The sequence below is a fragment of the Phaenicophaeus curvirostris genome, chromosome 5 (genome assembly GCF_032191515.1).
Source record: "Phaenicophaeus curvirostris isolate KB17595 chromosome 5, BPBGC_Pcur_1.0, whole genome shotgun sequence".
NCBI classification, from domain to species: Eukaryota; Metazoa; Chordata; class Aves; order Cuculiformes; family Cuculidae; genus Phaenicophaeus; species Phaenicophaeus curvirostris.
The window spans coordinates 37507773-37535442 of record NC_091396.1 but is presented as its reverse complement, the minus strand read 5'-3'; the positions used below and the strand labels follow the sequence as shown (position 1 = coordinate 37535442).

General features: G+C 36.6%; 1 protein-coding gene across 1 annotated transcript in view; it reads right to left on the bottom strand.

Moving 5' to 3' along the window:
- Positions 1–694: 694 nt before the first annotated feature.
- Positions 695–27670, bottom strand: part of AQR (aquarius intron-binding spliceosomal factor) — a 63706-nt gene continuing 36730 nt past the window's right edge. The window contains exons 21-35 of the mRNA XM_069858347.1: positions 26540–26686; positions 25934–26003; positions 23303–23413; positions 20270–20379; positions 18492–18627; positions 16553–16762; positions 15607–15744; positions 14664–14735; positions 12397–12584; positions 10944–11115; positions 8218–8388; positions 7414–7499; positions 6440–6614; positions 5201–5314; positions 695–1216 (exon numbers count right to left, since the gene is read on the bottom strand). Of these exons, the coding sequence (XP_069714448.1) occupies positions 968–1216; positions 5201–5314; positions 6440–6614; positions 7414–7499; positions 8218–8388; positions 10944–11115; positions 12397–12584; positions 14664–14735; positions 15607–15744; positions 16553–16762; positions 18492–18627; positions 20270–20379; positions 23303–23413; positions 25934–26003; positions 26540–26686 (2149 nt within the window). The 3' untranslated portion in view covers positions 695–967. The remainder of the gene's footprint in view (positions 1217–5200; positions 5315–6439; positions 6615–7413; positions 7500–8217; positions 8389–10943; positions 11116–12396; positions 12585–14663; positions 14736–15606; positions 15745–16552; positions 16763–18491; positions 18628–20269; positions 20380–23302; positions 23414–25933; positions 26004–26539; positions 26687–27670) is intronic.

Sequence of the window (27670 nt, the reverse complement as noted above, 5' to 3'; positions counted from 1 at the left end):
ACTGCTTTGCTTGAAAATCTCCTTAGAAATTCATGAACCATTGAATGATTTCCCACGCTGACAGTTATTTTTAAAGAACCAGTGAAAAAACTTCTCTGATCACTTTATTAAAGATGTAAACTTGGAAGTTAGCCTAGAAAACCCAATCAACCATTATGTCATTAATATCAATATTTTGTTTTGCAAATCCTGCTTTCAGGGAACTACTTTCATTTTTCTTCCTCATGTGGCTTTATCATGGACAATTATTGTGCCCTTTTAAAAGCAAAATAAATTGATTTCAGAATGCTGATTTAAGAAAACAAATGCTGTTGAGAAGTTGCATCCATCTTCTGTAAATAATGACCACTTAAAAACAGCAGCAAAAGTCAACAATGAGCAACTGCTATAAGTACCTGGGCCTTATGAAATACGTTAAGAGTTTTCTAAGGTCCCAATTCAATAAAGCTTTTAAACATTTCAAAGTCCCATGGTAATTAACATTTCTCAGACATACAATTAGATACCTTACTACACTTGAGCCTATGCCTAAAATACCAACTCAGTGTATAGAAGCACAGCTTTGCATAAGGAATTCTCCATTGCAAAATATTAAGGAAACTTCAGGAAGAGTGTCTGACCAATATTGAATACAGTTCTTCAATGAAGTTTAATGGATAACTCAGTGGCTCAATTAAAGGTCAAATACTCAAAGTGGTATAAAAAGCATCTTTACTGAACAACTTATGAAAAGGAAATCTCGTATCATTTGAAACCATTAAACAAATTACATTACTGACAAGAAGTCAGTCAAATGTTTGCCAAACATTTTGCTTGTCCACAAAGTGTTCAGTGAAAAATATATGAAACAGGCTACATTACACAAGCAACCATTTAAAAAAGTCCATGTAAAAATAGCAATTATGTTTTTAACTGCTTTTTCCCCTGATCATTTTCCAAACCATGTACAGGACAGACATCACATGGATCATTTTTCAGTCTCATTCTCAGGTTCACTGTCTCCACTATCACTGTCTCTTCCAGGGTGTTCTGGCATTGTTCGATGTTCATCCACTTCAGCCACTTTAAATTCTCCTTCCTTCATCACTTCTTCCCCTACCTTATTTTCTTCTTCTTCTGCATCTTCCTGCGTGCCTTGCACGTCACCTTCTACTTCAGTTTCTTGAGTCTGAGTAGTTTCATTTTCTTCGATCATGGCAGGTGGGGGCAGTAAACGCTAAAAAGTAAAGATTTTCAGTTTTTACAACAAATACATCTATCTGGGCATCTATTCCTATTTACCTTGAACTGTTCACCTTATATTTAGGAGTTTGCTCTAGATAACAAGCTAACAACAAAGCCTTAAAATGTAGAAGCTCTAGTCACTTGTGGGCACTTAATATATAAAAAAATGAAGAATGATCTCGGCTTACACAATGGTAGTTTTAGACACATTTTGTTCCTAAATAGAGGGTGTTAATAACTCAGTACTTCCAATTCAAGGATATCAAACATACTTCATTATTCCCAAGAGCCAGACAGTGACAGGGGTGTGGTAAAGCCCTATTTGGAGTAACAAACCCATTCCTACTGCAATCTCATCTAATACTATTTCAAACTTCTAGATACATTTAACTTGTTTTTTCTGAGGCCTTTCACAGGCTGGTTTTTAACAACTCATTCCAGTAATTCCCCCTTTAAATGTCTTCTAAAGTGCAATGTGAACATTATCTGTTTTTATACATGTTTTGCCCACAGCTCTAAGTGAAGAACAACATAAGTTCCTGTAACAGTTAAAGTAATGCTTAGATATTTTCCACATAATACTTCCAGAAAAGTAATTCAGTGTATCTGAAGTGTTTTGCTCACAACAAGAAAAGTAGTTTGCGAAACATTATAACCATATCACAGACTTCAGGAAAAAATATCAAGAATACAGTCAGCTGAAGAGTATGGATGCATGCTATACAACTCCAGGCTGTACAGAAACCTTCACACATCTTACAGCCTGACATTATTTAATGACATGATGGATATTTCTTTGAAAAATTGTGAAGCATTCTAACAAAATAAAAGCTCGGTAAACCTCCCATGGATGATTGTTTAGTTTTGTTTTGCTTGAAGGAAACTTGGCTACACGAATTAAGTGTTTAATTACAGTGAAGCCTTATCTTGAATTAGATGACACTAATATTACAAATTTTTGACAAGCATAGGCAAATCTACAAAGCAATTATGACTACCAGCAAGGATATGAAAAGGATTTTTTTAATAGACTTTGAAATTATTATTCCGGTTCCTATAATTCATCTGTTTGCAAAAAAAGCATATTTCAAACCCAGAGATTCTTTAATTATAAAAAATTTTCTTGATGCATAAGACAAATTCAAATTACTTATGTGATTTAGCTAAATGCATGTTTTGCTTCGTGATTACTACTACTAGCATAAAACAAACATAATAAAAGAAACTTTCTGTCTACTTTTTTGCTTTTTTTTTTTTTGTAGTTCACTTTTTGGCTTCTGCAAGGAGAATGTGATTCATTGCCACTGTAGGAAACCATTGGTTATGTTACTAATCTTAGCTAGTAATAGGTAAGACTAGGATGTTAAAAATAATACGTGATATTAGCAGAAGGATCGCGTTCATATTTGATTAAGGTGTCACGCAAACCCATCTTCTGGTAATATCAAAAGCTATAATTTGCTTTGCAGGACATGTATATGCTTCTCAGTTTTTACAAAACTATCATTAGCATCTGAATGTGACCAACTGCACAGTCCACTGAGTCTTCATCACATATGATCTGCACAGTTGAGAGATCTCCATATCAGACCAACTGGCTCCAAAACAAGTCCCATCATGTGCTTATAGCACTGGGTTTCTAACAAAATAGTGTGCTTTTTCTCTACTCTAAAAAAATACAGTTATAAGAGGAGACATCAGTAGTGTCAATCCTACTCTTTCCCCTTTTCTTTACAGCAGACTGATAATTAGAGCAATTCCTCAAAACAGTGAGAAAATATCCTGTCCATCTGGCAAAGGCTTTTTCTGAGTAGCAAAATGCTTCAAGCTGGGCTGAAGCTATGCTTCCCAGAATGAAAAAAGAAACAAAACAAACAACAAAATAAATTCTAAGATGCACTGGATAAAAACTGCAGAGGAAAATAAATTTTCTATCTGAAAGTCTGGCATTCAGTTAAAAAAAAAGTTTTGGAGCCTGACCTCTTCTGATTATAGTGTTCTACATTAGATGAAACAGTCATTGGAAGGAAAGAAGGGAGAGGTGGTGATAGAAAACACATCTTTTCACTAAAGAACAGAACCTAGATCTTACGCACAAGCATCCTGGACCAATCCATTCTCCTCTCCCACTCCTCCAAGGTGAACAAGTCCAACTCAGCCTCTCTTCATAGGAGAGGTGTTCTAGGCCTTTGATCATTTTTTGTGGCCCTCCTCTGGACTCACTCCAACAGGTCTGTGTCTTTTCTGTGCTGAGGGCTCCAGAGCTGAGACTCTGTATTCCACTCTGTATTCCAAGTGTTCTCTCACCAGAGCAGAGCAGAGAGGCAGAATCACCTCCCTTGACCTGCTGACAATGCTTCTTTTCATGCGGCCCAGGGTATGATTGGCTTTCTGGGCTGCAAGCACACATTGCTGGCTCATGTCCAGCTTCTCATTCACCAGGATCCCCAGGTCTTTTTCCGCAGGGCTGCTCTCAATCATACCCCAGCCTGTAATGACACCAGGGGTTGCTACTACCCAGGTGCATGACCTCACACTTGGCCTTATTGAACCTCATGACGTTCTCACAAGCCCACTTCTCCAGCTTATCAAGGTCCCTCTGGATGGCTTCCTGTCCCCGAGGTGTGTCAACCTCAACACTCAGCTTGGCATCATTCATAAACTTGCTGAGGATGCACTCGATCCCATTGTCTATGTCACTGATGAAAATATTAAACAACACTAGTCCCAGAACAGACCCCTGTGGTATACAGCTTGTCCCCAGCATCCATCTGGAGTCATTCACCATTACCTTCTGGGTGCAACCATCCAAAAATTTCTTATCCATTAATAGTTCTTTGGTATTAACAATGAATTTTTATGGGCCCCGATAGAGCCACATCTAGCACTCTGTATAAATTACTCCTGGTCTGGGGGACCTGAAGTGACAGGGCCTCACTAACAGGCCTAAAACAACATGGGCGACCCATGGGTGATCTGTATTGCATTGTTACACGTACTGTTTAGTCTGTAACTTCTCATAGTGCTATTTTCAGTAGAATTGTGCTGCACTATTCTTAATACAGAGTGTGAGAAAATGCATCAAAGTTGGCATTATCAGTAGAATTAGGCTGTGCTACCTTAATTGTAGCTTCTCTACCATACCATACACAGGATGAGAAAAAGACCATCAACATCCTGGCTGACCAACCAGCACAAGCGTGAACACCACATGTGTGAAAAGAGAACTATGCAGGAATGCTGCACCTCAACAGGCCACTTAATTTAAAGACAAGGAATATTCAGCTGTATCTTTATCTCCTTTCTCAGGGGCTGGCCACGCTCCAGGAGGGGGGCAATTAGCAGCTGGGATCAGAAATTCCACATTTTCAGAATGATGTAAGTTGTCTATTTAACAATATAAAAGCTGGACCCTTTTGCAGCAATCTTTGGAGACCCCATCAATGAGTGGACGCACTGCACAGGACTCCCACTTGTCCAGGACAGGCTCTCCAAGTCTTCATTGCAAAAGGGGCTCCCTGGCAACTGCAGATCTGGATACAGCAATTGGTAATGTGTATTTCTTAATTACTATACCTAGTCTCTTGTAGTAATGATTAGATGCATTGCCTTTAAAGCTTTTACTGTTAACTTGTTGTTAATCACTACTAATAACTTATTAACTTATTAAAACAAGAAAGGTAAGTAAAACTTGATTTTGGAGTATTGAGAGTCTGGGCTTTTATGCTGATTGTACTTTGTGCTTAGCATTATGTGGTAAACCAGGACCTTAAATCAGTGTTTAAATTACTAAAAGATACAGCTCTTGCTACTGCAAGGTTTTAAAGACTTCAATATTTTCACTGCCAATCATGAAACCTTCCTGATTTTTAAACATAACAAGGAAGAGTTTCAAACCTCAACAGCATCTCATGTTACTTACTAAAAATCTATTCTATTTTAAATACACACCTTCCAAAAGTTAGAAGGTCCTTACCTGTTGATAGTGGCGTGTACTCTGTATCATGTGCATATACATATTGTACACAAAGTTAGCCATTTGTGGCATGTTCTTAATAACATGTATTTGGTGAGATGGTCTTTCTCCATTCTAAGGAAGAGAAAAAAGGGAGACATTTGGCAAGCAAAGAAGACACCATTATTCAAAGGTTATTTAATTATATTAGAAAACTTAAACCTCAAGAAATTAAATAATCTTTTTTATTTAAAAAAAGGTACGTTATTTGGAAAGATAGGAAGTGTGGGTCTTACAATTTGTGGAACTGGATTAATCACGATACTGCAGACCAACTAAGAATCTTCAAAATTAATGGCTGGGTTCTCATGCTTACTTCATAAAGTATACTTTAGACTTGAGACATTTAGCATTCTAAGAGCACAAATAGTGCAGGATCAGATTAGGATCTAGCCTACTTGTCCACCACTGTCCAGCTCCTTCTTGCTCACATTCACTGGCCATACACACTGTGTTCTTTATTGCACAGTGGGCCTGAATATTTTAACTGAAGTCTCCACCCCAAACCTGTCAACAGTGCTTCAGACCAGGGAAAGATCTGTAACTGAATTTTGAGTTCATGTGGGCAGCCCTGCTCAAAGCTCCAGGAAGCAAAGCAGATATGTTCCTTCATTTCTGTATTTAGCACCCTACTCTCTGTTCTGTGCTTAGATAGTTAATAGAAACCTTTCCATGAAGATCTGGTTCAGTACTACAAATTATTTTTTCATATTTAAGACCCTAGCTCAGCAACAAAATTCTTTCGTGACTCTGGACCCAATTTAAAAAAAAAAAAAGTTAATTGGTAATCCTGAATTCCTCAGTCAAATGTAATTTTACCTCTTTTAATGAGAATTATCTGACTTTGTGTGGCTTTTTCCTTTTTAGAAATAACATTATTTTCGTTTATAACAACAACAAAAATATGCAACACGCTAAAAACTTACCTATTTCTTATGAAAGAAAAATACTGAATTGCTTACACAGATTGAAATTCTGAAGAAGCAGGTACAACAGAGATAAATTGATAACAGTTTTGTGGAAAAATCAATTAAAAACAGCTAGTGTATATCAGGATAAAAGTTAGCTCTAGGGACATAATTATCCAAGAGGCACTGGTTTGGCTTAGCAGAGAAGACAGTCCAATTGTTACAGCCAACTCAAAGTGGGCAAACACACACGCTCAATACAGGTAGCTAAACTCAGAGCAGCTGTTCCTACCTGTCTTGTGGTTGGAAAACATTCTGTGGGAACAATGTGGAGGTGGAGTGGTCGAGCTGTGAGCTGGCTGAAAGCTGGAGTTAGCTCAAAACAGTTCTGAAACAGCGATACTCTTGCAAAGATATAGAGCCCAAGCCTGGCTCTTGACATAGCAACGACTAATCGTCGGACATCCCTTCAGAGAACAAACAAAATCAATCATGTTCTTTTCATTGATTGCAGAGTTGTTAGAAAAATACCTAATAGTTTAGAGAAGTCTTCATGAAAGGAAATATAAAATCATCTACTAAGATACTATTTTGTCATTATTTTTTTCCTATGTAATGCTTCAATAAGTACCAAATCCTAGACCCATTACATAAAACATGGTTCACTGCACCAATAATGACACGAAAAAAATCACCTACTATTTTCCTGGACTTGAGAGGTAAAGATTTAGATTGAGAACAAATCACAACAGCATTTCTGTACCCCAGAACAAATATGTTTATGAGAACCCATCTAACTACTGCTCTATAGACAAGTCTTGCTCCATTCAACCCCAAAACTGAAGTGCAAGCATTTCAAACTACATTTCGTAACGCGTTTTATGCAGCAATCAAACATTTCTGATATAAAACAAATAAAAAGCTTACTTATAGGAAAGACATCTACGAGAAAATTTAAGCCTTAATTTGTTCACCAAGCATAAGACACTTACCGTTCCACTAGGGTGAAACTAAGCTCAGCCTATCTGCAGTAACATAAAATACTTACAGTGTAAGAGCTATTACTAAAGTATACATTGGTTGTGCAGAGGGTACCAGACAGTTATAAAAGGAAGTATGTCTGAACTTCATTCAATACACAGCATTAAACTTCATTTCTACTACATACTTGAATAATCAAATGCTTGTGTGTAATGTACTACAAATAGCTTTCTCATACAGAAAACACATAGTGTAATGACACTTGAAGAGTATCTTCTTACATACCTTAGGTGGCCTACAGCTTTGGTACGCACTAGTGAAAGGAGAATATAATCATTTTGTTGCCCCTGAAATCTGTCCACAGTTGTTACCTAAAAATTCAAAAACCAAGAAAAACCCTCTATAGGTTAATCTTCACCATTTCAAGGAAAACATAACACCAAAATTTTAACACCAACTTCAGATTGAGATTGCAGTAAATGGAAAGAGAAAAGAAAATGCTTTAACTGTTTTACTTGACCTCTAATCAAAAATCATCAGCCTGTTCTTACTGGCAGATGTTAGGAGGAGCTTTTGTCTGACTGTATACCATTTCTTTCACATTTTATTTAATCCAGACAGCTAATAGTGGGGTCCTAATACCGAAAGGCTGTGGAAAACCACCGGTTTTACAATACAGAGTTCTAGCCTGCAGAAGTAGCACAAGATTTTTATAACTATGATATTCCTTTGTTTCATCAGATTCATCACCATTTTATCAACTCATTTCCACTCTGGGTGGATCTTCCTAAAGTAGTGGGTTTTGTTTGTTTGGGATTTTTTTTGAGGAATAAATACATGACCTGTAGTCCCATGTAGTCTCTAGCCTTTCCAACATCACTGACTTCAGTTTGTATGTCAAATTACAAACAGGGAGAAACGAGGACACTACTGTAAGAAATGCTGCAGAATGTAGGTTAATAAATGTGTGGTTAACTAGGGAATATTTACGCAGAACGCTGTGAATCTATTAAATTATTCTGTTCTATAAAACAACAGTATAAAAGCAAACAAACCAGAACCATGCCAATGACTGATTTTCAAAGTCACCTTGTTTGGTCGCCCAATCAGTGGATTATTTCCACACCGCTGATTAATGACATCACGGATCAAATGTTTCTGCCCATTGTATGTTGTCAGGATACTTATCTTGTCTGCAGGATAACCAAGCAGGCACATATACATGAAGACTGCCACAACATACTCTGCTTCACCAAGATTCTTAAGTTTGAAAGAGGGAGAAAAAGCGAAGAAAAGGAGAAAAAGAGAAGGGTTACTCAACTTGCACAGTTGGAAGGAATAACACCTGTGTCACTATTGTGTATTTAGACAAAAATCTCAATGCTGAGAGAAATGTCTGTAGTTCAGCCATTTCTTTGCTCACTTAATAAAAGCCATTTTGAAAGAATAAAAGAACTACAAGTAGTTTTAATAACTTCATTCTGATTCTTCTTCAGAGTGCTACTGAAAATATCAACATCAATATTATTGTTACTAATCGACACTACCCAAGAGTTACTCAGAAGATTCCAGTTTTATTTCAACAAGACAGAATCCTAAATAAATAACTGCCCTTAAAAAAAAATTTAAAAAAAAAAAAAAGATGTTAAAACATTACTTATGGACTATTAAACAGTTACACATTTGTAGCGGAATGCACTTGTATGCTTATAGCTGTCTGCCCAAAGGAACTGCAACATTAACTGTATTATTAACAGAACTCAACTTATACAGTATTTCATTTTTTCTTCTTAAAGGTCACCTGTTAAAGTAACCACTTGTTATGTAAAAGTATGGAATTATCATTTATGAAGAAGTAGTAGAACCTGATAATCTACAGAGACCTGTATTTAAATACAAGGGTTTAAAAAAACGGCATCAATATAACATGCTTCTAAACAAGCACACAAAAAAATTGCTATGATTTATGCTCCAGTAAGCTGAAAGTAATAACTAGTTGAACTGGAATAACTAAAGTTTTTTTAACTATTATTTAGGAGACAGACATCTGGGTTATTTCTACTGAGACCACACCTATTGAATTTCAAATGAGCAGCTGTTATTTTCTAAATTTTTTTGCCTGTCCCAAAGCATCTCTCTTCAGGCTATAGGAAGTTTTGTCCTGTTTCCAGATTGAAGTTACTCATAGCCTGTTTAAAGCCACTTTCTGTCCACAAAAACTATCTTTCAGGTTAAAAAGCATTCTCAATTGCTGACATTTATTCATGCTCTATTTATACTGGGAATCTTATGCCCACTTGGCATATGTTTGAGTAGACTAGACATACCATCCTTATTTATTTTTTCTTATTAAGTGTTCTCTGCATTGGAAAATGCAGTTGCCAGGCATATCAAACAACCTATGGGTATGGAGCTATTCTACAAATTTTAATCCTCTTTAACTCTGGAAAGAAATGCCTAAATTCACAAAGAGAAATAATACATGTCAGCAATCTGTTTCCTCAGGAAAAAACATGCAACGGACTCTGCTAATATCTCTCAGTCCTCAAGATAAACTAAAAATACCAAAACCTGTAGGAAGTATTAAAGAGTATGCTCATGAAATCACTGTTGTAGTGACAGAGGTGTTTTGTGTCCTTCCATTACTGTTCCATTGTCTTTGGCCCAGGAGTGGTCTAAAGCAGTGCTCAGATTCTCAGTTATCAGAATCTCACTTTTAAGGCACTAATTTCAGCAGATTCTGTTCCACAGGACAGCTTTTTACTACTTGTATGTTAGTGTGTTATAGCTTAAGAAAAAGAATATTGAAAAAAAACCTCTCCCTTCAACAGAACTGTTCCTCAATCTAGAAGTGAGAGGAGCTCAAGCAAAACCTATGAATCTCTTTCATACCTTTTAAAAAAACAGATTAACATAAACAATGACCTTCATATGGAAAAAGTGACCACAAATATTATAATCTTAAAGTGTGTCTGCTTTCCATAATATTAAACAATATATAAGGTATTAGTTCCATGTTTGAATTAAACTCATTGACTTGCACACAGCTCCAGCTTCTAACTTTTCTGAAACCCAAACTGGTGATTTAGGCAACAGAGTTACTTTCATTGCTGTTTTTAAAAAAAGAAAAAATAAGAGTATTGAAAATATAAGCATCTTATTACAAGTGTCAAAGGCTTTCCTATATTTAAGAGAAATAGAGGCTGTTGTGGATGGCTCATTTTGAAAATTCAGTTAAGAAATGCCAAGGCAAAGTTTTTTTGGCAATTTACTTCAGCCTCAATGTCTCTCTGAATCTTATCTATATTCCTTGCAGTGCTGTTTCATTCTTTTATGAATGGGCTTTTTGACATTCTTACATAGATAGTATAGATCAAATCAATACAGTGATTCTTCAAACTCCAATGTGTGCCACACTTTGATCCTTCACGTACAGGGGAAATGCTACTGTTTATTTCACTATCATGGCAGTACAGTCAAATTGCAAGACTTCAGTTTGCCATAGGCCAAAACAATACTTCATAATGAATTACACACCAAATCTCATCCCACCCACAACACTGAGAAAACACAGCTATCAAGCAAAGTCATTCCATTTGAGCAAAAAGCACAATATGTTATTATTTTCAACATTCAAAAATCATTAAAGGAGAAAAAATCTTGCATGCACATGACTCAGTTCTGAGAACATGAATTAAACATCAGTTTGCTGTACATTGACAGTCTGTCTTCATTGTAGAAGATTAGATTTTAACTATAGATCTAATAAGCCATATCCAGATTAAATAAAGTATACACATAATACTGATACTTACCTGATAAAAGTAAGGATTGGGTTCAGATTCTCCCACACCATTGAAGTCTTCTACATTTATGAGCTGGAAGTCATACAAAAATCCAGCATTGGCTGTTCTGAACTCTGGCAGAAGCTGCACATGCGGCAGGTTACCCAGGTTCTTGTAACGCCAGTTGTAAAGGTTACACAAACTGTTCAAAAACACAGAAACAAACATCAGACAGTTAAAGTGGGTTCCTGAACTTATTCTAAAGAGTTCACATGCACAGAACCCCTTGTTTTGAAGATGATTGCTTCTGTAAGTTTACAATGAAAAAAATAATATTACTGGATATGTGCAACAAACATAGTTGTACAAGATAGCCAGCAATTACTTTTTCTGTCTCACAGAAAACTTCAGATTTCACTTCTTTTAGAAAGCTCAGTGCAGAACACTCACTCTTAGGCCAGTTGCGCTTGATCAGTTCTACATTGAAGGGTAAACATTTTGCAGAATTTTCATGGGAAACAAAGCTTAAGAAATATTAATGCTTCTTGACAAAATGAAAAAGGGTTTTCTGCATTATCTGCTGTAAAAATTTCTTTTAGCAGTCAAGAGATTATTCTTTTATTTTGGCTATTACCATGACACGTGAAGGGAAGCAACAAGAAAAACTACACAATTCTGAATCATATCTGACATTTATAGGGACAGTAATATAACCACAACACCTCAGTCAGAAACACACAACTGTATCCAGAGCAGATAGAGCAGTAGATAGTTCACAGGGAAGCTGTCCATGACCAGAAAAGAAGACACAAAGTATAGGAAGGTACGGAAAAAAATCCTTCATCAAAAAATTGCTTGCAAAGTGAAAGAATTCTCTAAAAATTTCTCAGAAATGTTGCAAAATAGTAGATGGGAAGATATACTTTATTTTTCATCACACTCAAATATAATCTGCAGTTTAAAAATCATACTGAAAATAACTGTTATTCATATGACTAGAAAATAATATTCTACCACTTCACACTGTTCATTCAATTTTATGCCTTAAAAAATCAGGATTTAAAACTAAACTTGAAGTAAAAAGATACGGAGTCATTTTCCTTAATATCAAACCACAAAAATGTACTTTAAACAAATAAATTTAAAATCTAAAATTTTATTTGGCCTTGAATATTTTAAATATATTAGTTTACAAAAGGAAGCTGCTTCAGAAAAAAAGTCTCAGCTGCAAAAAAATCCCAAACACTTAAGACTATTAAAATTCCTTTAAATAGCATTTTCATTAAAGTACTCATACAGTAGCAAAGTACAGTGAAGAAAAATCTTACTTCCTAGTGTAAACTGAAACAAATGGAAAACAAAACTAAATTACAGTTTTATTAACTCCTGTCCTAAGAGTGGAAAAAAAAGGGTTTCCAGTACTTCTCTGATTTTTAATCTGGTAGTTTTTTACAAATGAGACATGCCATTTTCTCTATCCCACCTTGCTCTTGCTCTTCCTTGTGCATCCAGATCAACAGTTGGCACCCCAACACGAACAAACCGCGTAAAAAGGGACTGCTCCATGTTGGAGTATTTCTGAAACGCCATGTTTTTAATGACTGGTGGCAACTGATGATGGTCACCAATCATAATCCACCGTTTCAAACGACTGAATCCATCCTGGGGGTTCTAAAATTAAAAAATTACACAATTACACCTATTACAATATAATCGAGGCAGTAAATTACAACACAATAATAGTCAAATTGTCTGTCTTACGCTAGGCCGTAAATGCCAATGTTTGTTCTTAAGTTACACTGAACTGTGGGTAGACAACTACTAGCTCTTTCCAATCTACTGCCAGGAAAAGGGAGTAGTACTTCAAATAGTTTTGCTTCTTATAGAACAACAGGTAAGAGTATCTATTAAAATCAGTAGAAAAACACCCAGAAAAATATATTACAATGTTTTGAAGGTCAAAAGTAACATATTATAAGAGGACAAAATGAAGAACCAATTATAGAAGTTACAGTATTAAAAAAATTGATTTCTACTCAGTCCTGTTACCCAAAACCAGTTTTTTAAGCATTACTTTTTGAATTCTGAGACAGTGAATATGAAGTGTCTGAAGCATCTGAAACAATTTTAGTGCTCAAACTTCGCCTGCCTTTCATGTGTCTCTGTAGTTCACGTGCTTCGCCTATTTACCTCCGGAATTCCCACATAGCCTCTTCCATGACCAGGATGTGCCTCCAATTAATCCTTATCCTGGCTCTTGGCCTAAATGCTCTCCAGTATGTTTGGTATATCTCTTTCCAGTTTCTGATCATCCTTTTTTGTTCCTATGTTACATACCAACAGAGCACATGAAGGAATATTGTAACATAGAAATAAAAAAAAGGAATAGATGTATGAGTAGCATTATCCAGGAACTGGAATCCTGAAGATTTCCACCAGTTCAAACCCTCATTTCTTACACACTCCTGTGATACCTCCCTTTCCCATAGGAATATGGTTCAAGACAAAGCCTAGAGTTCCTTTTCAAGCCACTTGAAATGGAAGAGTGCTGAAACTCTCTCTAATCACAGAGTAAGGAAAGAAAACTGAACTCTGGACCGTCCAGCTCATCAAGCCTAAAGAGGCCTTAGTAAGAAAGGAAGAGGATGGAAACTATTTTCCATGGCATGAAAAAAATATTTCATTTTTTCTTTCCCTTCAAAGAAGTTACTGATTTGGACAAGGTCAAGCATTCTGTATAGCCATTCTGCTCTTATCAGCGATTTCAGTCTCAGAGAAAAGCCTTCCAAAGAACTCCATTTTTAAAAGTTTCTTATCCAGAATTCTAAGTGCAAGAAACCAAGTACTACTCCTCTGTAAGCCTAGTTCTCTAGGGTTTGTTTAAAAACCCCTTATGTTACACAGAGCCATTGCTATCTGGCTTCCTGAAGACTGCGCTATAAATGTCCCCTGCGACACATTAGCTTCAGCTTCCTTCTTTCCTTTCCTATGCTAGCAATACCTTTCCACTTGCAAGACTTCCATTCATCTGTATCACAACTGCATTCCTTTATCTACCAGTTATTGGTTTGCAACACACAGTACAAGCTAGTGTTTGTTCCTGGCTAAACATTCACCAATTAGCCAGACAAAAGATGCATAATTATTGGGCAAAAATAGAAGCAGAACCAGTAACCATTTGTTTTCTTTCTGTGGAGCTGTATCATCAATTAGAATGCCTCCTCTCCATTTGGCTCCAGTTTTCCTGAAAGTTGTAGGTGCCCAGTATCTCTCTACCTCTGTTAATCTTAACTGAAACTAATTAAACACCACAAACAGACAGCATGACACAGAGCAATTATGCAAGCCTTGCTTTCCTGGGAAACAAAATTGTTATTTAATAAAAAGTACCAAATTTACAATTTTTTATATTAGCAATAATCACTATTAAATGAGAAGGCATAAGAGTAACAAAACCAGGACATAGTTTACACAAATATCTTCACTTTTTTATTTTCAAAACTAAAGCCTGCTAATAATACTATTTAGTCAACATACTTAGAACCCATTAGCTTACTCTGTAATATTAAAAACCAAGGAAAACAACTTATGTAGAACAATGTGAAAGTTCTTACTGTCCACTCAAATAGAAAATAGCAGTTCTAGGTTACTTTCTGCAAAAGATATTCTCTTTTTAATAGTCTATGTTGTTCAAGAACACAGACTTTCATTTATCATTTTTTGTAATGTGTTTTATAATACAGGACTAACCTGCAACAGGAGAGGTATAAAGGTTTCTATCTCCAGAATCTGAGCAGATTCTTCCATCAAGATGTTGTCGTACTGAGAAAGAAAAAGTAGAGATGTTCATCAATCAAATAAGGTGAGTAACAGCATTCATTTATATTATCACCAAAAGAAAGCATCAATTACTCATTCATTTTTTGATGGGTGGGACAGTAACAGCAAGATTTTACAATACAGGTAAAAACCAGTATTAGTAAAAATCCACGTCAGAGGATGAAATCCAGCTACATCAATAGCAGATCCATCCATACCAACCAGGGCTTACATCTAGAAGGAATCAACTACATGGCATGCTTCCCATAAGCCATGATCCATCCGCAAGAGAAAAGCTTTCTGCAGTGGAGCAAATTAAATTGCTATCTTTGCACTGAAGCAGAAAAGGAGCACTTTTGTGATTCAATACAGTGCACTACTGTAGAAGAATAATACTGAATTATTGGTGATGGGCTTTTGGTTTACTTTTGCCAGTTGAAAGTCAGTACTATATTAATACCTATGGTTAACACTGCAGAGTGAAAACTGCATTGCAGCATAGCTCCTTTTCCTCAAACTATTCATTTTTTAGGTACGGAAAGTTAAAGGCCATGTTTTTTGCTCAGTTCTGCCTTTATTTTATTATTCAATCATATCATTGCTGTTCATCATCTAATATGGCAAAATTAACTTTTCTTTTTAATAGAGATGCAGTATAAAGCATTTTTGTATAAACAATAATTTCAAAGCAATCTTTGTTTTAATTTTTAAATTAAAATTTTAAATTTTTCTTCAGTAAAATTACAACCTGAAATGTACTGGTAAAAAAATAGCCTAGTTGCTTAGATTTCAGACAGATAAAAAGGTTTAAACAAGGCCCAGGGGGAACAAAACCAAACCTCAATTAGTGTAGTAACATGAGTATAATCATTACTTTGAAACCTAATTCAACTAGGTCATGTCGTTTTAGAGCAGCATGAGTACAAGTCATGGCAATGATTTTGGCTTCTTTCACCAACAGGTATTTGGATCTATCCAGGCCACTGCGGAGAAGTTCAAATGCTCTGAATTCCTGAGGTAGAGAAAAGAAAATCTTGGAAGTCAGAACAACAAAAAAATAATGCTTATAAAATGCATGCATTCAAACTATCTGGCCACCTTCTTAATACTATTAGGCAACAAAATTATGAGAGTATCTGTTGTTAACAATCTCATCTGAATAACTGTTTTAAGCTAAACCTGTAAACAATAATATTTTTTAAAAAAAATCTTGTAAAAGCACATCCAAGAATTATGTGTGTATGCATAAATTTGCAGACAACTGATTGACTGATTCTGTGGTACCCTCTCAGAATCACCCAAACTTTTCTTTTACCGTATCTGTTGTTTTCTACTTTACTGCATCGTAACTTCACATCAAACTCAGTATTAGGAAGACCAGTACAGTGAATATTACTAAATGTTACCCAGATCACCTTTACCCTAAATTTTAAAAGCGTCTCAAGCAACATGAGAAAAAACAGATGATAATCTGTTCCAGTTACTCCAGTTTAAAGGCAATTCACTGTAAATATAAAGACCCTGCAAGCAACAGAGGAGCAGTGACAGGCGCACCAACCTTGTAACTGAATCAGTGAAAATGGAACATGTAAAATGGCTGCTTCCCAAGATCAAAATCAAACAGATCATACACTTGTCCCTACTATGAAACATGCCTATTTTGCTCAAAAGTAGAAATTCTCATGTGAATGCCTTGCAAGCTAATGAAGCTGCCTAGAGATATATATTCCTTTTACAATGTAAGGTAAAGAAGAATTTTGGAACTGTGTAAAGTTTTTATAAAGCCAAATCCACTTACCTTTATTAGTTATGTGTCTTACCTCAAGCTGAGTGAATATTTTCTTTATATGTCTAAAACACCCTTCAGCAATTTCCATATCTTCTTCATAGGACTTGCTTTTGAAAACTGGCTGAGGAGCATTTGCAAAATACTGGTGAAAAGGAAAGAAATTGGAGACATCCGTAACATCTGGCAGTCTTCCACCTTTGACTTTCACTTTGCTGATATACTCCTCCCAACGAGACATTACCTATAGCAAACAGAAGTGTTACACTGACATGTTTTTATATCATAAAGTCATTGGCAATGTGTACTTTTGGACATGTAGTATTAAAAAAAAAAAAAAATCACTAAAGCCAGGTATGTCTAAATTCGCATTTGACCTTACATCAGGATGACGCTTTTGGAGCTCCAGCGGGTAAACACTGGCTGGCTGCAAGACTCTCACAGAGCATCTCTCACCCCTCCAGCAGGACAGGGGGACAAAATAAGACAGAAATGCTTATAGGTTGACATGAAGACAGAAAGATCACTTAACAGGTACCAATACAGCAAAACAGACTTGACTTAGGGAAAATTAATTTAATTTATTGCTGACTGAAAATAGAGCAGGATGGTGAGAAACAAAGACAAAGCCAAAACCACCTTCCTTCTTTACACCCTCCTTCCTCCCAGGCTCAATTTGACACTTTCATTCCCGACTCTTCCATATCCTCCCCACTGTTAGCAGTGCATGAAGAATGGGACTTGGCATTCAAGTTCATAACACCGGATCTCTCCCACCTCCTCCTCTCCTCATGCTCCTCTGCTACTCTAGCATAGCTTTCCACAGGCTACAGCTTCCTTCAGGGCATATCCACCTGCTCCAGCACGTGGTCCTTCATGGGCTGCAGTATGGATACCTGATCTGGCATAATCCTCCACAGGTTGCAAGGGGGAAACCTGCTTCACCTTAGTCTCCATGAGCAATGGGAGAACATCTCCAGTGACTAGAGTACTTCCTGCCCCTCCTTTTCCTTCTGACCTTGGTGTGTTGGGTTGTTCCTTATACTCCCCTTTCTGTCCCCATGTGCTACACCATGTTTTTTGACCTTTTCTCAAAATATGTCTTCACAGAGGCACCACCGTTTTTGCTAATGAGCTCAGCTTTGGCTAGCAGTGGGTCTGCTGAAGTTGGCTGTGTCCAGCATGGGGCAGCACTTAGCCTGTTCTCACAGAGGTCACCCCTGCAACACCCTACTACCAAATTTTTACTATGTGAACTCAACACAGAAGCAAAGCTTTTGATTATCTTCACTTACAGTATTTTGGTTTAAATAGCAAGTTGGATTCCTTTGGGAAGAAACTGAACCAGAAGCTGAGTGCTCCTAGTACTCGCCAACACATAATGACCATTCAATCTTTAGGTCCAAGCTACAGTAAGTCCAAAGTAACTTTTGTAAAAACATATACAGTGTATGCATTTGACCTTAAGTACCACTCTACAGGCCTGCTTAAGCCACATTTATTGCTAATGTATAACATGCCGCTGAAAAATACATAGAAGGGAAATGATGGATATACACTATACAGAAAAACCACTGTTTTGTATACTGTGTATCCAATTTCATGCTGGCACTTAACACCATAAAAGCTTTCTAGTAGGATCATCAAGCAGCTGCTCTAACGCTTGTCCAGAATGTGAAGCAGCCCACAGATATTCCTATCTGAAGGAGAAACTCCAGTTTAGAATCTTTGCCAGCAGCCATGAAAAGCAGCAATGGTAGCCTTTCAATTGATTAGCCATCAGGCAGTATTTAAACCAATAGCAACACAACTAAGTCACGTTGCTTTTAAAGCTTTGGCTGTTATTGTATTTAGAACCACCAAAATAATGTGCTTTTTTAGACTCAAACCTGAAAAATTCACTCAAACTTTTATAAAGTGTTTCATAACATACTGGCGTCATACAGTCTCTGTAGAAGTATTTCAGTCCTTACTTGGTATAAGAAAAAGTGGCCAGCTGTTTCACAAGTGTATGAAACATCTCCTGGGACTCCAAGACTCCTTTGTAATCGTTCAACTTCTCGTAGAAGTTCCAGTCTTCGAGCCAGCACGTAATTAACTCTTCCATACCTATAAAATGGATCAAATATAATTTGTTTTAAAATGTATTTAATTCAAAACTGTTTTATCTAAGTATTACAACAAGAGATCACAAAAAAAACCAATACCTCCCCTCAAAAAACCTTTGCAACTACTATCAGGTTCCAAAACCTATAAATTTGTCATGTGCCAACTATTTCTATCAGTTGAGCTCTATTACTTTACAAAGACATGCAAGATCCATTACTGGAGAAAAGCTCTTTTTTCCTGTCATTTCATCAAAAGTTTCTTAAGCATTAGTAAAACATTCTCATAATGTACCTGTAAAGTAGAAAAGCATTACTTCCAATGTACTGTTTAGGAACTGTGGTATAGTATGCGTTACACAAACAGAAGTTACTTATGCAAGTGTATGGACCATTATAAATGGAACCTATACCCGAAGTTTCAGTACGGTAAGGTTCACTTCCTCTAACAATACAGAAAATGTCTTGCAGTAATGCTGAGCTCACCATAACAGAGAGGTCTACCATCCACACGTAGGAGGTCCTGTACTCACAGCTGCCTGTTCAGTAACTTTTATGACTGATTAGTTTATGATCTAATCCTTCCATTCTTCCTTGTCTTACCCAACTCAAGTCTAATATTCTCCTCTATAGATCAACATCCTCGATCCATGCACTCCCCCTTCCCACAAGCAATACAAGCAAAACAGAAATCAATGTATTGCATTTTCTAAAAAAGAAAGCAAATTAAAAAGTGGAATAAATTACTGGAATTAAAGAACTGAGAGGAAAAGGATACTTTCTTTTAAAAATGCATACATAGTTAAAAGTTCAAATGCGAATAAAGGCTAAAATTCAAGTTCTTACTAAACTTACTATTCATAGAATATGCTTTCTGCACAGAAAAAAAAGACACTCTTTGGCAATCACAATGGGTTCCATTGTCCTATTTAGAATGATAACAATCCAGTACTGGATAGCTCAGTTATTTCCAGTGCATGATCCTTATGCCCTCACTTACATTTACGAATGTGTGTGATCCTGCTAACGTCAATTGGACTAACACATAACAATTGTACAAATATTTACAAGAACAGCTCCTTAAGTCTTTATACTGATACTGAATTGAGAGCTATCTTTATATATTACTCAAAGTGCACTATTTACCAATGAAATAAGCAACTTTGTAATCAAGCAATATTCTGAAGACTTAAAAGCATAATGTTTTATTTCATGTTTATATTTACATAATCAATATTCACTGTGCCAGTAGAAGAGATCACATTTGCACAAAAAATTCCTAACCGCAAAAACCTACTCTTATTATTCAAGTTTCTCTCACAAAACAGATCAATTCTTTAGAACATATAGAGGCCCAAAATATAACCATCTGGTTTTATTCAAGTAGTTGAGTTTCTGAACAAGCAATCACCTGATGCTGCCTTTGAATTCTCAAGAGAACACTTTTCTTCTCCTGAATAAGAACTGAAGTTACACAACCCTGTACTGAAAACTTGTGTACTCTGCGTTACTGGGATTCAATAATACGAGAAAGGTAAAACTTGTTAAGCACAGCTCCTTGCTCATTTACAAGGGAGGCAGAATGGATTCAACACATAAGACAACATTTATATAAGTGAGTTTATCATTAGGACCTCCCTTCTCACCTGCTGAAGTCTTTCTCTGTCTCTAATTCCTCTTCTCCATGACCCAGACGCAGGAGGTGACGCTCATCAATGTCTAGAGCCATGATTTTTTCAAACAGCTGGTTCAAGGCCTGAAGATTGACAAGAACAGGAGAAATGGTAGTTTTCAGATGTTCAGAAGCTCTTGCAGGGAAAAACTGAAGAACTACTGGTAAGAACTTCCAGCTAGGAAATGATGCCTCTTTAGGTATAAATGGAGTCTAAAGCTGAAGTTAATACCGAAACTAGAGCTCTTAACCTTAACAGGGAAATTAGTCTACTAAAACTCTTGTATTTTCATATTCTATAGACCAATTAAATTCTATTCTACAATTTTAAAACCATGTAAAAATTTTATTCATTCACTTAGTTAATTTAGTTGATAAAGTTATCAGCTTATAAAGATGTCTCAAGAAGCACACTTTGCAAAAACTGAATTTGTTAGATGACTAAACCACTTAACTTTTCCTATACATTAGAAGAGAGCGATCTGCTATGACTGGTAGATGCTGTGATTGTATTCCATCAGGACAAATACATTTTGCTGAACTGAACTTCAAGTTGTACTACGTCTCCTGCCTTAAACTCTTCAATTCCCTAACAGTTTAATATCAACTGTTCAATTCAGTTTATTTCAAAGGAGTAAGTTTGCAAGCACTGGATCATGAACTTATGAAATTAAAAATAAACATGAGCAACCTGCACTTGCACTCCAAGTCAGTGGGAAGTCTCATAACATATTTAAGTACAGCGTCAAGACACAGAGAACAACCCTGATGACTTTCCTGAAGTACAGTTTCGAGTTCATGTTCTCACATAAGTGTTGTCTGGAAAGAAGAGTCTACTGCCTGCCTCAAATTATTTCCTTCCTTCCCTTGCCAACGGATATGCTCTCAACCTTTTCTCTCAACTTCATTACCTGTTAACTGTCCCACAATCCATCACAGACCGGCCTATGTTATTCCAGGTTGTAACTCCTCAACAGCCTGAGTGCCTGATCTTGCTTTGATGGACAAAGATTTAATGTTATCAAAGTGGTATGTTCAGTTAGAACACTTAGACACTTAGAACTGAGACAGAACAGACTAATTAGGGAGACCAGGAAATACAAGACCCCAGTTTTCAAACAAATCCTTTGAAATCAGAAGCAGATTTAGAAGAATCTTCAAGACCTTCATAATGATCAATATAGCTACAATTTTACATATGCTTGTGAATTAGCAGTTAAGACTCCACCTCTTACGAACAGGAAGCACGTTCTCAGCTGAAGATGCCAAGATCTGCCATTTGGACTACATGGAAGAAGTGAGATAGTGCAGAGGAAAAATCAGAAGGGTTATAGCACAGCTAGAGCTTAGATTGGCCAAGTCAGTGAAAGATAATAAAAAATCTTTCTACAAATACATTAACAGTAAAAGGAAGACGAGGGAGACTATTCAGTCCTTCTTGAATGCAAAGGGAACAACTGTGACAAAGGATGAGGACAAGGCTGAGGTACTTAATGCCTTCTTTGCCTCAGTCTTTAATAGCAAGGAAAGTTGTTCCCTGTGTGTACAAACCCAGGAACTAGAAGAGCAGAACAAAGCTCCCATGATCCAATAGGAGATGATTAGAGATTTTCTTGGCCAATTAGACACACACAAGCCTATGGGGCCAGATGGGACCCACCCAAGAGTGTTGAGGGAGCTGGTGAACGTGCTTGCAAAACTCCTTTCCATCATCTTCCAGCATTCCTGGCTGACTGGGGAAGTTCCACTGGACTGGAGGCTGGCTGATGTTATACCCATCTACAAGAAGGGTCGGAGAGAGGATCCAGGAAACTACAGGACTGTCAGTTGAACCTCAGTGCCGGAAAAGGTCATGGAACACGTGATCTTGAGTGATATCATGAAGCACATGCAAGAGAACCGGGTGATCAGGCCCAGTCAACACAGGTTCACAAAAGGCAGGTCTTGCCAAACAAACCTGATCGCCTTCTATGAAAAAATGACCCGCCTACTGAACGAGGGAAAGGCCGTGGATGCAGCCTTCTTGGACTTCAGTGAAGCCTTTGACACAGTTTCTCACAGCATTCTGCTTGGGAAACTGTCAGCCTCTGGCCTGGACAGGCGCACACTCTCCTGGGTGGAAAACTGGTTGAATGGGCGGGCCCAGAGAGTGGTGGTAAATGGCGTTAAATCCAGCTGGAAGCCAGTGACAAGTGGGGTTCCCCAGGGCTCAGTGCTGGGTCCAGCCCTGTTCAATGTCTTTATCAATGACCTGGATGAAGGCATCGAGTGCACCTTTAGCAAGTTTGCAGATGACACTAAGCCAGGTGGAAGTCTTGATCTGCTGGAGGGTAGCGGGGCTCTGCAAAGGGATCTGAACAGGCTGGACTGCTGGGCTGAGTCAAATGGCATGAGGTTTAACAAAGACAAATGCCAGTTCCTGCACTTGGGGCACAACAACCCTGTGCAGTGCTACAGACTAGGAGAAGTCTGGCTGGAAAGCTGCCTGGAGGAGAAGGACCTGGGGGTGTTGGTTAACAGTGACTGAACATGAGCCAGCAGTGTGCCCAGGTGGCCAAGAAGGCCAGCGACATCTTGGCTTGTATCAGAAACGGTGTGGCCAGCAGGTCCAGGGAGGTTATTCTCCCTCTGTACTCAGCACCGGTGAGAACTTCTTGCCTTACCTTAGAAGCATGAAGCACAGAGCATTAATTGTCTAAGACAGTTAGTTAGCAAAAATCTGGCATACGTGAAGTGAATGTGCAACTATAAGAACTGCACAGACACTTTTTCAAAATATTTCCTAATTTCTAGCTCCAATCAGTTAAATATGTTGAAAAATTCTAATAAATAGCTCAGAACTAGAAATCTGAAATTCAAAAATTTGATTTCACATTATGAAACTGCATGCAAATCAACTCAAGATTCCACTGTTAAGAGACAACTGCAATCTCAAACCTACTGGCCTCAATACTTGCTGTTGTTCTTTGCAATTACAGGAAAATTTGTGTCATGCCTGACACTTTACCTGATTAGAGTGAGTAACTATAAGAGTTCGTTGTTCTGGGAAATTATGATAAAGATTGGATATTATCTGGACTGCTACATCAGTTTTTCCAGTACCAGGTGGACCCACTACCTAAAACCAAACCAAAACAAAAATTAAAGACAAAAATCATGACACAATTTATCAAAATATTGCATGTTACAGAAATATAGCCAGTCAGGTAAAAGAGGAGAACAACCTCACAGGAGACTAACATCATGTATTAACAACAACAACAATTTTCTGTTTCACATACAACTGCTTGCTGGCTTCTGTCAAATTCAAGAACACATATGTACACCATGAAAGACCTAGCCCAGTGCCGAGGCAGATTCCTGCCTAGGAGGAATACGGTAATCCAGCAGTTACTTGCTGTTTTTTGTGAACTTCAAGAACAAACACGGTGTGTCATGACAGACTAATCCAGACCAGTTAGGCAGATTACTGCCTAAAAGGAATATGATAATCCAGCATATGAAATACTATTTTGTCTCTTAACCCATGAAAACAGACCTCCTTAGAGAAAAATGGCTATTTAGCTCAGGGCAAACTAAGCATAGGGGAAATGGCGAAAAAAGTATCAAAATACATACTTGGAAAAAAAAATAAAAGCAAGGTAGATATAAAAGAAAAATAAAAACTCCATTTTTTATTAAATCGGAAATCTACAATTGATGATAATGAATACTGACAGGTGATATTTTTATAGGCTCTATTATACAAAAAAATTAAAAAACTGACACCTGAGACATTTTAAAGTAATTTGTTCAGCATTAAAATGCACAGATTAGTAGGATTCATATATGTCTACACAAAAAGTTATAAAATGCTATGAAATCACACTCCATTTAAAGAATCTTATTCATCACTGGATTCAAAAGCAAGTAGGACTGTATTTTTCAAAAAAATTTGACAGAAATATATGACATAACAACCAGGCCTATACTATGTAATGGTTTACTCAGTCCTCTTTCTCTTCCTTCAAAAAAGTGGGAGATGCTGTAAAAAAACCAACCCAAACCAAAAACCAACCAGAAGTACATTCTCAAGAACAAAAAGCTGACTTGTAATTCTTTTTTCCTTTTGACAAAATATGCTCTCATTTTCTAACACCGTAAAAAGTAACAAATGCTGTTCTAATATGAAAGTTCAAATTTTATAACAACCATCTTCTCAAGTATTTTTGAAAGCTGATGGAATACAAGATATATGAACTTACTTTCTTCTTTAAAGGACTCCAAAAATTAGGTAAATGGTAGTTCACAATGCATTATACACTTGAATTTGAAGCTCATTAATAGTTCAACAAAATGTTAAATAATACCAACAAACAGTATGCAATGCTATTAAAATAAAATAAGACAAAAACCCGAGGTGTCTTAGAGAGAGACTCTCCTCTATTATTTTGTGTGAATTATATATTAAAAAATGGTAATAAAGACTTTAATGTTCCAATCTTCTTTCCTATTCCTAAGACTCCTGATAGAAAAAACACTCTCATCCACGGGTGTGGGTACTCTAATTATATGAAATCCAGAAGTTTGAAGCATATCAAAATCCTTCTAACGTTGTTTAATAACCAAATTTAAAGCATCTATCACTGTAGCATTTTCACAGTATTCAAAAGAATAGTTTTAATTTCTAAATAGACCTTAAAATTTGATTTTCTATCAACAACTAGAAAGCTCTGCTGTGCTCTACTAGGAAACATACTCAAAAACATTGCCAAAAGCTCAGGTAACTTTTATACATTTATGACACTACTACCACATCTAGTCAGGCAGGGACAAAAGGCATACAATTCCACTGAAGTTTATTTTTAACTTTGCCACGCACCTTTTGTGTGTTAGCTACAGAGTGTATAAGGATCATTAAAACATAAGGAGGAAGGGGATGAGGAAGAGTACAATACTAATGAGTACCAATACAAACCCCTAAAAATTAACATTATTGCCTATATAGACCAAGAAAAAATGAAGAGTATCAGAAAAGTCATTCAAATCTTCCACTATGTCACTACCAGAACATACAGTACTTCATTGGGAGACAGGTATGTGTAGTGAAGGTCTAATTGAGAGTGGTAAACGTTAAAGACCTTTGTAGAAATTCACTGATCAAAAATTATTTTCATAACAAATCTATAGCTTTTGTTTTGTTTGTAACTTCTTAGTTCTAGAAGTCAGCAAGATACAAAGGATTGCACATTACTTTTCACAAGACAGCAGAAAAAAAGCTCACTGAAGAGAATTCAATTACTTCCATTTCCTTTAATCAAACTAAAAATGATGCAAGTAATTTAAAACTGCCAAAAATGACAGACATGGCATAAGCTTTACAGTCCAAAACCAGCAATTCAACCACTGAAAAAGCGAATTCAGTTGTTGTTGAAAGTCTTCAGCCGCTGAAACACAGGATACAATTACACAGAGATCAAATGTATTTCTGTATGATTTTGTGAAGATGGGAGGATGTTGAACCTTTGTATGTTATTTTTTTATATTTTAATTAACAGAAGTTACCTCAGCAAGGGTACAGAAATAGGCATTACTGGTATTTCACTGAAAGTACCTAAAGCAAGAATCAAATAATTAAAATAATAAATTATATTCTTACCATAGTTAGCCCAGGCTGCATTCCTGCACGTATAGCTTCAATCTGAGTATGGGTAAATTGAATAGTATTGCTGTAACAAAGCAAAATAAGATCAGAGAACTGATAGATCTTGCCAAAAGTTTTCAAAAATGCATTTTAACAAGTTAATTGACTACACGTTTCTCCTGAACCATATGCTGTAAAACATATATAAATGAAATCATGACTACAATTTTCTTCTTTATAGACATGACAATCTTGCAATTTCTAATCAAGACAGTAAATTGCGTTGTCCATATGACAACAAAATCATCCCATCCAAAAGATTGTCTGTCATTAGATATTATTTGCTGAGAATCCTGTAAAATTTAGGTATGTTTGAAGTCCTAGCACAATACTAAGACAGTATTCCCCAGTGTTCTTCAAAGGAATTTTTTAACAGAGAGGGGATAAGAGAATAGTTTGATTTAAATATAAAAGAAAACAGTCTCAAGCTAAAATCTTCTTTTGGCAATTAAATCAAAATGATATTTCCTTTATAATCAACAATATTATTCTTAGTATTTCTGAAAATTAACTGTTCTGTATGTGTTCCCATTTGTAAATAAGTTCTCATCCATTTATTACCGTTTTGGTTGATTATATGGATATGGTCCCCTGTTTGGAATGACATGAGGCTCTACAATCAGTGTCTTAGCTTCTTCAGGTTTTTCTTCATTCTCCTTCTCTTCTTTTCTTTTCTTTCCTTTACCTCCCCTTATTGGGAAAGTTATCCTGTAACACAGAATTTAAGACTACACTTCAACATGTTCATTATGATACCAAATTTGGAAGACTTTTTTGTCCCCACTAAGACAAACTTTCACAACACAGGGAATCCAGAGTTGCCCAAGACAAAGTATTAATGAGGATAAGGAAAAGGAATGACAACTAAATTGATGAAGCTGATTTTAAGAAAGCGTATTTGACAAAAAGCATGCCAGAAGTACGCTTTACATAGGTTGAAAAGCCAGGGGCAGTGCTGACAGCCAGCTGGGAAAACACTGAAGGCAAAAAGCTCATAAATGAAAATGGAAGGGACAGGAGAAAAGTCATAAGAGAAAGCCACCGGCACTGTCTGTTCAGCAGTAATATCTTGATTCTGTTCTAGAACCAATGCCCTTTTTTTTTTTTCTTTTACACAAGATATGTCAATGGTCTAAACTGCTCCAACACATGAAGCCCTCTATCATATATTAGTAAGCTTCTCTAGTTCAGAAACAAATCACAGTGAAGGAATTTCAGTGCCTATCTAATTTTTTGAGACAAGAATTCAGAGAACTTTAACAGCAATAACCTCTTAGCCCCTTTACAGGACAAAGACAAGAGCAGGAAGAGCATTAGCTCTTCATAAAGAGGAATATTTGCATCTCAATCTATGAACTGAAAATGAACACTAGTTCGTTGACAGAAATCATGCATAGCACCGTGTCTTGATACCTTCAGCCTATTTTCATATCATATAACGTTAATGCCTTGTCCACACATTCTACATGCAGCATTTCAAAAGAAAAAAAACAAACACACAAAATAATCATGGAAGGTTATCTCCCTGCTTTCCAAGATTCAGTTCAGCTACTGTAAGAGCTGACTGGTATGGGGGGAACTCCCCCTTTTCCCTCCCAATTAATTCTATTTCTTCAAAAGGAAACATACTTCAATTCTTATTAACTTATATGTGAAAAAAAGACAGTTTCTACAGTGCAGCTCTTCTCTAAG